General features: G+C 36.4%; 1 protein-coding gene across 1 annotated transcript in view; it reads right to left on the bottom strand.

Annotated features, from left to right (window-relative positions):
• TTN (titin) overlaps positions 1-14,286 on the bottom strand; it is a 501,281-nt gene that overhangs the window by 323,984 nt on the left and 163,011 nt on the right. The window contains exons 138-145 of the mRNA XM_078776713.1: positions 10,803-10,880; positions 10,627-10,698; positions 10,493-10,537; positions 6,400-6,447; positions 4,899-4,946; positions 2,997-3,044; positions 2,048-2,122; positions 151-225 (exon numbers count right to left, since the gene is read on the bottom strand). Coding sequence (XP_078632839.1) covers positions 151-225; positions 2,048-2,122; positions 2,997-3,044; positions 4,899-4,946; positions 6,400-6,447; positions 10,493-10,537; positions 10,627-10,698; positions 10,803-10,880 — 489 coding nt within the window. The remainder of the gene's footprint in view (positions 1-150; positions 226-2,047; positions 2,123-2,996; positions 3,045-4,898; positions 4,947-6,399; positions 6,448-10,492; positions 10,538-10,626; positions 10,699-10,802; positions 10,881-14,286) is intronic.

The following is a 14,286-nucleotide window of genomic DNA, read 5'->3' as shown; positions in this document are numbered from 1 at the left end:
GTAATTCAGCACTGTATATCGTGAAATTGATGTGGATGTTTATCCCAGAAGTTGTGAAAAATATAGTGTAACCACAATAATGTGAGTATGTCATAAGACTGGTTTTGGCTAATAAAATGCATTATTTTGCTCAAATGCATTTGCAATCACCTCTAATAATAGGTTTAGCCTTGTGAGGAATTTCAGAATCCTCTTTTGCTTCGAGAGGAACCTCAGCTCCCTTTTCTGCTGTAGGGCAGGTTCAGGAAATAGTTTAAAATACTTTCAAAATTGATATGAAATAAATTGGTTTCGGACAAATGAAGTAACTTGGAAAAATGCATGTATTCGGTCCGTTGGAACAAAATTCAATTCCTTTATTCAAATGAAAGAAAAAAACAATATCCCCAAACAAAAAAACTAATCAAACAATATCACTTACAAACTTTTGTTTGTTGGAAGAAAAATTGTTTCAAAATGTTGACAAATTTCTTACTCTTTGGAGTTCCTTTTTGTCAATAGTGTTTGGCAAATATGTCAGGTGCTAAATTCAAAATATGTTATTTTTTTGCTCAAACGTTATTGTGAGCATGCAAACTTCAACATTGTGCAATTGTCATCCTGGTCCTCATGAACGTGATGACGAAAAGGCTCTATGTGATTTCTTTTTGTTGTTGTTGTAGTTCGTTTTTAAAAGTTTTGCAAAAGTAGTTATTTTTACCTTTTGCAATATGAGGCCAAATAAAATATCCAACATAAGATATGCATTATCAGAGAGCTGTGATAAAAACAAATTTGGAAATCATTTGCTTTACAAAGTTAAAATATCAAAATGGTGGTGATAAGTTTGAGCATTGTTAACTTGATACCTGCACTTTGTGATACGTTGTGTCAATGGAACTAATATGATTATTTTTTCAAACTGTATTTTAACATGCCTGATTGTGATGTCAGCATTCAATTTCCAAGGTCAATTACTTACACATGCACCAAAATTTGTAAAATTTGAAAAGATAATCGGGCACGAAAAAAATTCTGTTCAGAGATGTTTTTGTTTCATCAAAATAATGCACAAATGCATTTTTTTTTTTTAAGAAAATGCATTTCAAGTACCTCTTGAAACAACTTTTGGTTACCTAGGAACTTCGACTTCTTCAGGCACTGCGAATTAGTAAAAAGTATTTTAATAATGATTTCACATAAAACTTTGGATTAATCCCAGAGTAACTTTGGCATTAACGGGGGGAAAATGAAGATGTTTTTTTGGCAACGCAGTCCTAAATTGTAACCTCTAATTAGTCTCATAGTATATTCATTGGAAAGGAAAACAAGACATTATTTCTGTAATTTTGCAGATGAATGACAACCGTCAACTTCACTGAAAAAAATGTTATTGATCAAACCTTTGATAAGTTCTTTAACTTGCTTTTGAGGAATCAAATTCACTTATTTTCCTTCAGGGTTAAATATCAGGAAGATAAACAGCTATCAAATAATGGAACCTATTTATTTCAGATAATGGATGTGTTTGATCACTGACGTGAGTTTATCACTTTTATCAGTATTTGATCAATGCATCACATCAATACTTTCATTTCACTTTTGCCTCAATAAATAAGTGTTCCAATTTTGTGAATCAATCAAAAAATTATAAAATCAACTCAAGAAATCTGCTCTTAAATGTTTTCCAATTATGCTAATCTTCTAAATTCAAGGAGGTTTCAACCATATACAAATGTTATCTCTGTACCAATCAATGAATAGACAAGGAACACAGTGATCATAACAATTTTGATATCTTAAAATATTTTGAGTTGTCAATGCATCATCAACAAAGAGGGTATTGCTTTTATTCAGCAAAATGTGTCAAAAGCATAATAACCTCAAGAAAAGTTACTTTAATGAAATAAAAATCTGAAGTACAAGATAATTCAGTGTATCGTGAAATCGATGTGGACGTCTATTCCAGTTGTGAAAAATAGAGTATAATTACAATAATGTGAGTATGTCATAAGCCTGTTTTTGGCTCATAAAATGCATTATTTTGCTCAAATGCATTTACAATCACCTCTAACAATAGGTTTTTTCTTGTGAGGAGCCTCAGAACCCTCTTTTGCCTTGAGAGGAACCTCAGCTTCCTCTGCTGCTGTGGGGCAAAGCAAATAGTTTAAAATCCCTTCAAAATTGATGTGAAATAAATTGGTTGCAGACAAAGGAAGTGCCTTGGAAAATGCATGTATGAGGTCTGCTTGGAAAATAATCAATTCATTTCATCAATTGAAAGTGACAAATATCTCCAGCCTGTCACCCCTCACAAAACAATTTTAAAATATTCCTTTCAATCTATCGTTTGTTGGACCAAAAGTTGTCAAAATGTTTACAAAGCGTTCACTCTTTGAGATTCCCTTTTCATAAAAATGTTCTGCAAATATTTCAAATGATATATTAAAAATATGTATTTTTTTTTTTTGCACAAATGTTTTTGCGAACATGTAAATATCAGCATTGTGCAATCAATTTTCATCCTGGTCTTCTTGAACATGATAACAGGATGGCTCTATGTGATGTATTTCTGTGTTGTCAGTTCTTAAGATAATTGCAAAAGTAGTTATTTTTACATTTTACAATATGAGATCAAATAAAATATCCAATGTAAGATACGCATTATCAGAGAGCTGTGTTCAACAATAATTTGGAAATAATTAGTTTTTACAAAGTTTAATTATCAAAATGGTGGTGATAAATCAAAGCATTGTTAATTTGATAATACCTGCACTCTTTGGGAAACACTGCGTTCATAAAACTATGATTCTTTTTTCAAACTGTATTTGTAACATGCCTCAATTTGATGTCAGCATTCAATTTCCAAGGTCAATTACTGGCACATGCATGAAAATTTGTAAAATTTGAAAAGATAATCGGGCACGAAAAAAATTCTGTTCAGAGATGTTTTTGTTTCATCAAAATAATGTACAAATGCATTTTTTTTTTTTCAAAAGAAAATGCATTTCAAGTACCTCTTGAAACAACTTTTGGTTTCCTCGGAACTTCGACTTCTTCAGGCACTGCGAAGTAGCAAAAAGTATTTTAATAATTATTTTATATAAAACTTTGGATTAATCCCAGGGTAACTTTGGCATTAAAGGGGGAAAAATGAAGATGTTTTTTTGGCAACGCATTCATAAATTGTATCATCTAATTAGTCTCATAGTATATTCATTGGAAAGAAAAACAAGACATTATTTGTGTAATTTTGCAGATGAATGACAACTGTCAACTTCACTGCAAAAATGTTGTTGATCAAACCTTTGATAAGTTCTTTAATTTGCTTTTGAGGAATCAAATTCACTTCTTTGCCTTCAGGGTTAAACAAAAGGAAGATAAATATCTCTCAGAAAGTGGAACCTAATTATTTCAGAAAATGAATGTCTGATTCATGGCATGAGATTATCACTTTTAAAAGTATTTGATCAATGCATCACATCGATGCTTTCATTTTAACTTTGCCTCAATGGAGAAATGTTTCCATTTTTTTCATCAATTATAAAATTTACAACATCAAACCGAGAAACCTGCTCTTAAATGTTTTCCTATCCAAGGTCATCTTCTAAAATTAAGGCAGTTTCAATCACAACAAGCACTGTCTCCATACAAAAAAATGGAATAGAGAAAGAATGCAATGATCATTACAATTTTGAGATTTTGAAATATTTTGCATGATCAACATAATATCAACAAACAAGGAATTCCTTTTATTCACTTTTTGTGTCAAAAGGATCATAACTTGAAGAAAACCTACTTTCATGAAATAAAAATGTTAAGTGCAACGTAATTCTGCACTGTATGTCGTGAAATTGATGTAGATGTTTATCCCAGAAGTTGTGAAAAATAGTGTCACCACAATGATGTGAGTATGTCAGAAGACTGGTTTTGGCTAATAAAATGCATTATTTTGCTCAAATGCATTTGCAATCACCTCTAATAATAGGTTTAGCCTTGTGAGGAATCTCAGATTCCTCTTTTGCTTTGAGAGGAACCTCAGCTTCCTTTTCTGCTGTCGGGTAGGTTCAGGAAATAGCTTAAAAACCTTTCAAAATTGATATGGAACAAATTGGTTTCGGACAAATTTAGTAACTTGGAAAAATGCATGTATTCGGTCCGTTGGAACAAAATTCAATTCCTTTGTTCAAATGAAAGAAAAAACAATATCCCCAAACAAAAAAACTAATCAAACAATATCACTTTAAAACTATTGTTTGTTGGAAGAAAAATTGTCTCAAAATGTTGACAAATTTCTTACTCTTTGGAGTTCCTTTTTGTCAATAGTGTTTGGCAAATATTTCAGGTGCTAAATTCAAAATATGTTATTTTTTTGCTCAAAAGTTATTGTGAGCATGCAAACTTCAACATTGTGCAATTGTCATCCTGGTCCTCTTGAACGTGATGACGAGAAGGCTCTATGTGATTTATTTTTGTTGTTGTTGTTCGTTTTTAAAAGTTTTGCAAAAGTAGTTATTTTCACCTTTTGCAATATGAGGCCAAATAAAATATCCAACATAAGATATGCATTATCAGAGAGCTGTGATAAAAACAAATTTGGAAATTATTTGCTTTACAAAGTTTAATTATCAAAATGGTGGTGATAAGTCTCAGCATTGTTAACTTGATAATACCTGCACTCTTTGTGATACATTTAAAAATAATCATTTTAGTTTCATTTTCACAAACTGTATTTTAACATGCCTGATTATGACGTCAGCATTCAATTTCCAAGCTCACTGAGGTGCATGTGCTCCAACATTTGCACAATTTGAAAAGGTGATATGGCACAGTAAAAAATTCTGGGAAAATATATTTGTGTTTCATCAACACACTGTACAAATGCATGTTTTTTTTCAAAGAAAATGCATTTCAAGTACCTCTTGGAACAGGTTTTGGTTTCCTTGGAACTTCGACTTCTTCAGGCACTGTGAAGTAGCAAAAAGTATTTTAATAATGATTTTCTGAAAAACTTTGGATTAAGCCCACAGAGATTACTACATTGAAGGGGACAATATGAAGATGTTTTGTTGGCAATGCTATTATAATCTGCATCCTCAGAGATAATTCATCGGAAAAGAGAAGAAGGCATTCTTTCTGTAATTTGCACTGTAATGCATGTGCAAATATTCAACAAAATTAATTGGCGTCTTGGCGTGGCTAGAACGCTGTCGGTGTTGTATTTGTTGTTGTTGTTGAAAATGTTTTCAGGTATTGGAAAAAGAAAACAATACTTCTTTTAAACTATTATTTGTTGGATCAAAATTGTATCAAAATGTTTCCAAAGTCATTTCTCTTTAGACTTCCCTTTTGTTAATCGTGTTTAATTGTGTTAATAGTGGTAACTGTGTTAAATGTTAATAGAGTTAATAGTGGTAACTTGATAATACCTGCACTATGGTTGAAACATTGTTAATAGTGTTCCCTTATGTCATATTTCAGGTGCTAAATTCAAAATATGTTTGTTTGTTTTTTGCCTCAAAAGTTATTGAGAGCATGTAAACTACACCATTATGCAATTGGCACCCTAGTATTCTTGAACATGATCATGAGAAGGCTCTATGTGATGTATTTTTGTTGTCGTTGTTGGTTTTTTAAAGTTTTGCAAAAGTATTTATTTTTACCTTTTACAATATGAGGCTAGATACAATATACAAGTAAGATATTCATTGTCATCGAGCATTCTTGAACAATAATTTCGGAATGCTTCGTTTTTCAAAGTTTAAACATCTAAAAGGTGTTGATACATCTCAGCTTTGGTAACTTGATTATACCTGCACTATGGTTGAAACTGTAATAATATCCTGAGAAAGCGTGGTGTTGGGCTAGCGGCTAGGGTGCCAGCTTAGGATCCTATGATCCTGGGTTCGAATCCCGGTCGATCGCTGAATTAACGCCAGGGGGGTTGACTCAGCCTGTCATCCCTCCGAGGTCGGCAAATTGAGTACCAGTTCACTGGTAATTCCCTGTTTGTCGTAAAAAGGCAACAAAAAGGGTTGGCGGCAGGAAGGGCATCCGGCCGTAAAACATTGCTTCAAAAAGGGGACCAAAAAAACAACAACAACCACGGTCCCCGAAAAAGGCCAACCCCCGCTTGCGGGGAAAAATGGCCTCCAAAGGTGTTTTTTTTTTTTTTTTTTTTTAATGGTTGAAACATTGTGTTCATAAAACTATTATGATTATTTTTTCAAATTGTATTTTTAACAAGCCTAATTATGTCAGCATTTCATATATGTGCTCATGGAAGGGCACATGCTCCAAAATTCATAAATATGGAAAAGAAAATCCAGTACGATAAAAAATTATGTTGAAAGGTATTTTTGTTTCATCGAAATACTACACAAGTGTTTGTTTTTGTAAAATAATATGTATTTTTAGTACCTCTTTGAACAGCCTTTGGTTTTCTTGGAACTTCTATTTCTTCAGGCACTGCAAGGCAGCAAACAGTATTTTAATAATGATTTTCTGACAAAGTTTGGATTCATCCTCGAGAGATTACTGCATTAAAGAGGGAAAAATGAAGATGCTATGATGGAAATGCTGTCATAAACAGCATCCTCAAAGTACATTCAATGGAAAATAAAATAAAGCATTCTTTCTTTCATTTTGTAGATCATTGACCTGTCACCTGTACTTCAAAAATGTAATTGACCAAACCTTTGATGAATTATGTCACTTGCTTTTGAGGAATCAGATTGACTTATTTGCCTTCATGGTTAAATAAAAAGGAAAATATGGAACGATTAAAAACAAGGAGAACTAGAACAATGCGACTGTGTCGCCAATAAGCCTCCACATGGTCCCACAAAGGGTAGATGCCATCGTTCACTGTCCTAAAATTTAACAAGCTTGATTTAAATCCCTTCAGCTGTTCTCAAGTATCACATTTTTACCAGACATGACAGGTTTCACATTGATCGGTGAAGCAGATTCAGAGAAGGGATTTTTTTTAAAATATCGGCTTTCAAGATAATATGGCTGCTATACCACATGACATATGACCTTAAAACATGTACACTCTGCATATGTATGGGTGGGGATCACATTAGTGAAGTTTCGTGTTGATCAGATAAGGTTCGTTTTTCTATCCAAGATGGCTGCCAAACCACGTGACCTACGACATCATCATTTTCAAACTATATGCAACAGTGCTGTTCGATTATATTTGTAAAATTTGGCATCGATAGGGTGAGCGGTTTCAGAGATATAATTATTTAATATTTTCCTTCATTCCAATATGGCTGCCAAACCATGTGATCTATGATGTCATAAATTAAATATTTCAATACAAATGGGTCATAGATCATGTGCATGCAATTTCAGATTTTTAGGATAAGGAATTGGATTAAAACATGTTTGGCTGGTGTCATCATTACCATCAAGATTATGATAATGTCATCATTATCATTATCATCACTTCACCTATGATGTCATCATTATCATGCTTTTGTTCCCCATTGGGAGTACTTGACAACCAAATTTTTCCAATCAGCGGTTTCCGACAAATAATTTTTTAACTATTTGCTTTTAATCCAAGATGGCTGCCATACCATCAAGTGCTCCATGTGACCTATGACATCACAATTATCATAAAAACATTCTGCATGGGTGTCACTCCTACCCTGAAAGTTTTGTCTAAATCGGACATATGGTTGCTGAGAAAAACGAGGTTTAACCCGTACGGACGGACGGACGTACTTATGGACGGATGGACGGACGGACAGACGGAAGGATGGACGGACAACCTGAAAACATAATGCCTCCGGCAACTTTGTCGGCGGAGGCATAAACAGAAATAAAATGTCATAGCCCCCGTGGTTTTAGTAATTTTGCTGTATGGAGTTAAAGGCCGCCGGTCGGCCATATTTGTTTGGTTTACAAAACAAAATCTTCTGCATGTGTATACATTGTCTTTTTGCCAAATTTGAACAAAATAGGTCCATGCATGTCAGAGAAATGGTTGTGGACATGTTTAAGTAACAAAATGGACACCAGTCTGTAGTTTTGGATCTGATCTCGAATAGCAAGACCATAAGTCTAACAGCGGCGTAGCTGGGCTTGTTTGATACTTTAGTTGAAGAGTGGAGATACCAAGTAGAGTGGATGTATGACCTGGGTGGAGATACCAGTTAGCAAATAATGTAAGTGTTAAATTATTTTGAAGTACTCTAAGTCTCTAAGCTGTCTGTCACCATGGTAGAAGAGATTGCATTGAGACACTGGTTCATTCTATATGCTGGTCAGTTAGTCAGCACTATCAATTGACCTCAGCACCATCCCAATACACCACTGTGTGTTACGGAATGAGGTGTTTTACGGCCGCCGGAGTGCAAATCCTGCCACCAACCTCCTTGAGAGGGGACCCAGAGCGTTGGTACTCATTTTGCCGACCTCGGAAGGATGACAGGCTGAGTCAACCCCACCTGGTGTTCATTCAACAGCTGACCAGGATTCAAACTCAGGAACCTAGGATCCTAAGCCCTACACCCTAACACCAGTCTTAGGGTGGTTGGAGGCAGTCATAAGAAATGCTTCAATGTTTGAAGAGCCCTTCATCAAAGTTTTAATTATATATGATCTGGGGGGCATGCACCCAAACCCCCCCTGTCATATATCATCACCCTGTTGTCATAATTTCAGTTCCCCCCAATCATCAAGTGTGATAATTTGCCCCAACCAGGTATATGACGTAATATATGAATGTTCCCTAAAGGGTGTTGAAAGAAACATAACTGGCAAAGCCAAATGGCATTACATTGTACCTTTCAGAAACGTAATTGTCGGCTATAAAATTCACCCAATATGTGGGATAAATATGTGAGGGACATACATACATACGGAGAGGCAAACGCTGTAAACACAGGGACCAAACATCTACGCCGTAAAAAATCGTTTGTTTAATCACGAATTTGCCAGTTCTAAAAGCCTCTTTGCGAAGTTGAAAAAAGAGGAAGAAGCGCTAATGTGTGGTTTATTCACACGGCAGTTTGAACGGAAGCATTTATTATTCTACGACAGTAGAAAACATTTAGAAGGACATGGAACGAGCATACACAATTATATATACAGTAGTGATATTTTACAAAGCAATAGAAAAATATATAAAACTACACAGAATAAACCCACAAACAACAACAACCACAGCCACGAAAACAATCGAGTGTTATAAAAGATCCTTATTTTCACGTGTTTTACTTCACGTGTTTCACGTGTTTGTTTGTGTTTCACACTGAATGAAAAACGTGAAGGTAGAGCATGCAGACTGTGATACATGACAGGTTCAACGATATGTCCGGCCTGAACAGCATAGGAATCAAAACGGCGGTGTGTGGAGTCGGCCGTTGTACCGCCGTAATGACATCACATCACCCCTGTCATGTGACCAGATCCTCATCTCTGATTGGTGTACGTTTGAGGGGACGTACATACATACATACATACATACATACATAGGTACATACATACATTCGGACAGACAAACACTGTTCTGGACGGCTTTGCCCTAAGGGATACGCCATAAAAATGACTTGCATATGTAAGCCATCATTCATTATCGTTTTGCAAGTTTGAACAACATCGGTAAATGCATGTCCGAGAAATGGTTGAGGACGTGTTCAACATCGGGTTTTTTTACAAATAAAATGGCCACCAATCGGCCACCTTTGATTGCATCACAAAACAAAATGATATGCATATGCATACCATCATGTGTTGTCTTTGTGCAAAGTATGAACAAAATCGGTCCATACATCTCCAAGATATGGTTGCAGACAGACAAACGGATGGATGGACAGACGAGACCCAATCCATCAGCCCCTGTTTCAGACTAAGTCCAACAACGTAAAGTCAAAGACCAAGTCCAATTGCGTTTCTTTGACCCTTTAGACGCTTCTCAGACCTATAGAGCTTTTAAGACCACTTAGAGTTAGACAATAGAAGACCCTTCAGACACTTTAATACTCTTTGGACACTTTAGATCCCATTTGCTCTTTCATCCTTAGACACCTTTAGACCTTTTTAGACCCCTTAGATACTTTTGTCCACTTTAGGGTAAAATCCTTAAGACCCTTTCGACACTTCAGACCCTTATACTCCTTATATCATTGACACCTTTTTTATTGATCCCTTTTAAGACCTTTTTAGACTCTTAAGACCCCTTTAGATGCCCAATAATATCGAAAATAAATCCCCCCGAAAATTGTTTTTGATGACTTTTTTCATGCACCATTCGCATTGCATCACAAAGATCGTAAATCTTCTCTCCCCTACCCTACCCACCCTCCAGTTGGGTGGGGATCCATCACAAACAGAGTTTAAATGTTTTCAATATTACTTCAATTTTTGGGTCAAAATTACAATAGTAAACAATCACAGAAAATGACTAAAACAAAACAGTAACTCTTTCTTTTTCCTTCAATGCTTGTGGTTGGCAATAAAAAAAATAAGGATTAATAAAAAAAAACAGCAATTGTACCTTCACCCTCTTCAATTTCCTCCTCTTCTTCGCCATAATCTTGTTCTGAAGTATTGAAACATATATATAACATAACAAAAAAATGGAACAACAAAAAGTTTTGGTAATCAAAACAAACTGAAAACCTGCCATACCAATTCCCTCCTCATAACCACGCAGAGCTTCTTCAGCAATCATTTTCTCATAAACTGCTTTGGGTTCTTCTTCTGAGGCACAACAAAGGGGAAACATGTTTGGAATGTTATTGATGTTTTGGCCAGTGCCCATAATGAATGAACAAAGATCAATATATTGTCGTCTTTCAGCATACCTTTTGAAGCCAATATGAGCTCTGCAGTGCTCCTGACTTCTCCTCGATTTTTCACATTAGCAATTACTGAATACATGCCTAGCAGAGGAAAGAAAGAAAAAAAAATCCAAAAATTCAAAAACGACAAACAATATTTCCAATAAATGAGCATTTCACTTTTTTAAACAATGAATAATTTTTAACATTTTGAATGAAAAATGGTTACACAAGGAGTTATACAAGGAAGAAGTTACCTAAATAAGTCAAATATCCATGTACTGTACTCATCTATCCTCAATGCTTCCAGATACCTGTCTACAGTGCCTTCAAAAAGTATTCACACCCATTGACTTTTTCACATTTTGTTGTGTTACAGCCTGCATTAAAAAATATATTGAATTGCGATTTTCTTGTCACTGATCTACACATAATGCCCCATAATGTCAAAGTGGCATTTTCATTTATTTAGAAATTTTTACAAAATAATTACACCCGCCAGGGAGTAATGCAGTCGATCGTGTCCGTCCATCCGTGTGTGTGTGTGTGTGTGTGTGTGTGTGTGTGTGTGTGTGTGTGTGTGTGTGTGTGTGCGTGTGTGTGTGTGCGTGTGTGTGTTCATGTGTTTGTGAACAAGATATCTGGAAAAGTTCAGAACGGATTTGGATGAAACTTGGTGGGATGATTGCACTTGGGATAAGGAAGAATTCATTCGTTTTTGGTGAAGCTTAGGAAATTATTCCGGATCCAGGAAGTTTTTTGGGGAATTTTTTGGGGAATTTTTTTTTCTGTTTTCCTTTAAAAACCATTTTCTCTGCAATAATTGGACCGAGAGCAAATTTTTACCATAGGAGGGACTCGGTCTGCAGAATATTTGAATGGTAATTATGATGTCACAGGTCACGTGGTTCGGCCGCCATATTGTTATGAGTGAAAAACACTAAAATCCAATTTTCTCCAAAACGCCTGAACAGATCGAGGCCAAACCTTGCAGGCAGAATCGCATACCCATGACGAACAAAAAAGTCAGCGAGCATGACATCATGCATCACATGGTTTCAGAGTTATGACGATTTTAAGCACAAACATTTAAAACCTAGCTCCTCCCTCATTTGTGGTCCAATCGAGGGGAAACTTCACAAATCTGTTCAGCATATCAGTCTACTAAAATGCCCTTTTGGAATTTGTGATAGGTCACGTGGTTTGGCAGATATCGTTAATTAAACGAAAAATAATAAAAACATTTATATATCTTGAACCAATTCATTGGTCGACGTGAAACTTCATACTGTAGTAGAAGTCATGAAGAGTAACAAGTGTGCAAAATTTGAAGATGATTGGATGTACGGTCTGGAAGCTGGAAGTTGTTATTGCGTGAAGAAGAAGAGTCTTCGACTGTGGACGATTAATTATTTATCACATGTACAGACTTGCAGGCATCGTTTGACACAATGTCCAGGGTTAATTTGAACCTCAAATAAAATTATAATTCCAGATTTGTCAATGGCTGAGGTATATTAACAAACGAATAAATCAGATTTGGCAAAATTCGAACTTTAAAAAAAAAGATCGCATACCGGTATTCACCCAGGATTGTGAGATGCTGAAGAAGAAGAAACATCGCATGGGCTTCTCAGACCAAAAAATAATTCTGGCTCTGCGATTTTCAGGTTTATTTATCTATATATCTACATATTTGGGCTGTGTCTGTTGTCACTGAACTACTCCCTGAAACTTTTGTTTCCGTGGTTGTGAAATGTTTTTAATAACGTGGTGGTGGTTTTGAATCACGTGGTGGTGAGGTATTTTGAATTATGTGGTGGTGAGGTGTAAAATGAGGTGGTGGTGAGGTGTTTTTAAATCATGTGGCTGTGAGGTGTTTTTAATTTCGTGTTTTGTGGCTGTGAGGTGTTTTTAATTTTATAATGAAATTTGTTTACATTCCTTGTCATTCCCCAGTGTGTGTAGACGTCCCTTATGGACATGTTATTACTCCCACCAGGGAGTAATGCATTCGATCGTGTCCGTCCGTGTGTGTGTTCGTGTGTTTGTGAACAAGATATCTGGAAAATTTCTGAACGGATTTGGATGAAGGGTTGGTGGGATGATTGCCCTTGGGATAAGGAAGAATTGATTAGTTTTTGGTGAAGCTCAGGATATTATTCCGGATCCAGGAATTTTTTGAAGGATTTTTTACCATTGGAAGATAGGGCTCCAACTTGACACACGGCGGGAGTATGCGCTCTACTGAGTGGCGTTCTAGTTTAAAATGAAATACAGAATATCTAATTTACATAGAGTAAGTATACAACCATCTTAATCAGTACGTTGTAGAAGTGCCATTGGCAGCGATTACAGATTTCATCTATCTATAATTCCAGTAATCTCTGTGTGTATGTTTGTATGTTTGTATGTTTGTATGTTTGTATGTCTGTGACCGCTGTTTCTCGACAACCACGGGTCCGATATACTTTAAACTTGCCAGGTATATTGCTGGGGACCCGAGGATGTGCCTTTTCAAGGTTTCATATTAATCGGAGAAGTAGTTACCGAGCTATGTCCAAAAAACGATTCAACCAATCAGAGAGCAGCGAGCTATCACGTGTGCCGAACGTGGCGAACAGACTCTGCCTCGGACGGCACATTTGAGAGCGTATTCATTTATTTCACGTTGGCAAACTATGTTGCCGCTATGTTGGCGTTAAACGAGGTTTTAAAACTAATTAAAACTAATTTGTGATTCTTTCGCTTTCCTGCGCGTTTGTGCATGCTATGGCGATTTCTTTACCAAACTCCGCAAGCCGTTCGCTTTGGACCAAACCATTTCATGTAAATAGAGGGGGGGGATTGTCACCGTACTCGCAAGCCGTTCGCTTTGGACCAAACCATTTCATGTAAATAGAGGGGGGGGATATAATTTTAGATATATATATAGTACGGGCATGCCCTAGTAATAATAATAATAATAATTCATTTATTTTGTATAGTGCTTTTCATGAAGCCCAAAAGGCGCTTTGACAGAGTGCAAACCATAATGCATAACAAAACATGAAAACAACAATTGCAAAAAGACAAGAATCAATAGGGAAATATTTAAAGCAAAAGGAGGGAGAAGGAGAAGTGATAGTCAGGGGTTAAATGCTGTGGGTTGAATGTTGAATGCAGTGCTGAACAGGTGGGTCTTGAGTGATGTTTTGAATGTGGTGAGTGAGGAGGAGTCTCTGATGGTGTGAGGTAGTGAGTTCCAGAGGGTGGGAGCAGCAATAGAGAAGGCCCTGTCCCCCCAGGATCTGAATTTGGTCCGGATGGGGGGGGGGGGGGTCAGGAGGTTGGTACCAGCAGAGCGGAGGTTGCGGGTGGGAGTGTGTCTGGAGAGGAGGTCAGCCAGGTAGGATGGGGCCAGGTTATGGAGGGCTTTGTAGGTCAAGAGGAGGATTTTGTACTGGATTCTCTGGGAGATGGGGAGCCAGTGAAGCTTGTAAAGGACGGGGGTGATGTGGTCGCGGGT

This window comes from Myxine glutinosa, chromosome 1 (genome assembly GCF_964187855.1).
Source record: "Myxine glutinosa chromosome 1, kmMyxGlut1.1, whole genome shotgun sequence".
In the NCBI taxonomy this organism is placed as follows: Eukaryota; Metazoa; Chordata; class Myxini; order Myxiniformes; family Myxinidae; genus Myxine; species Myxine glutinosa.
This window is presented reverse-complemented; position numbering and strand designations above follow the sequence as displayed.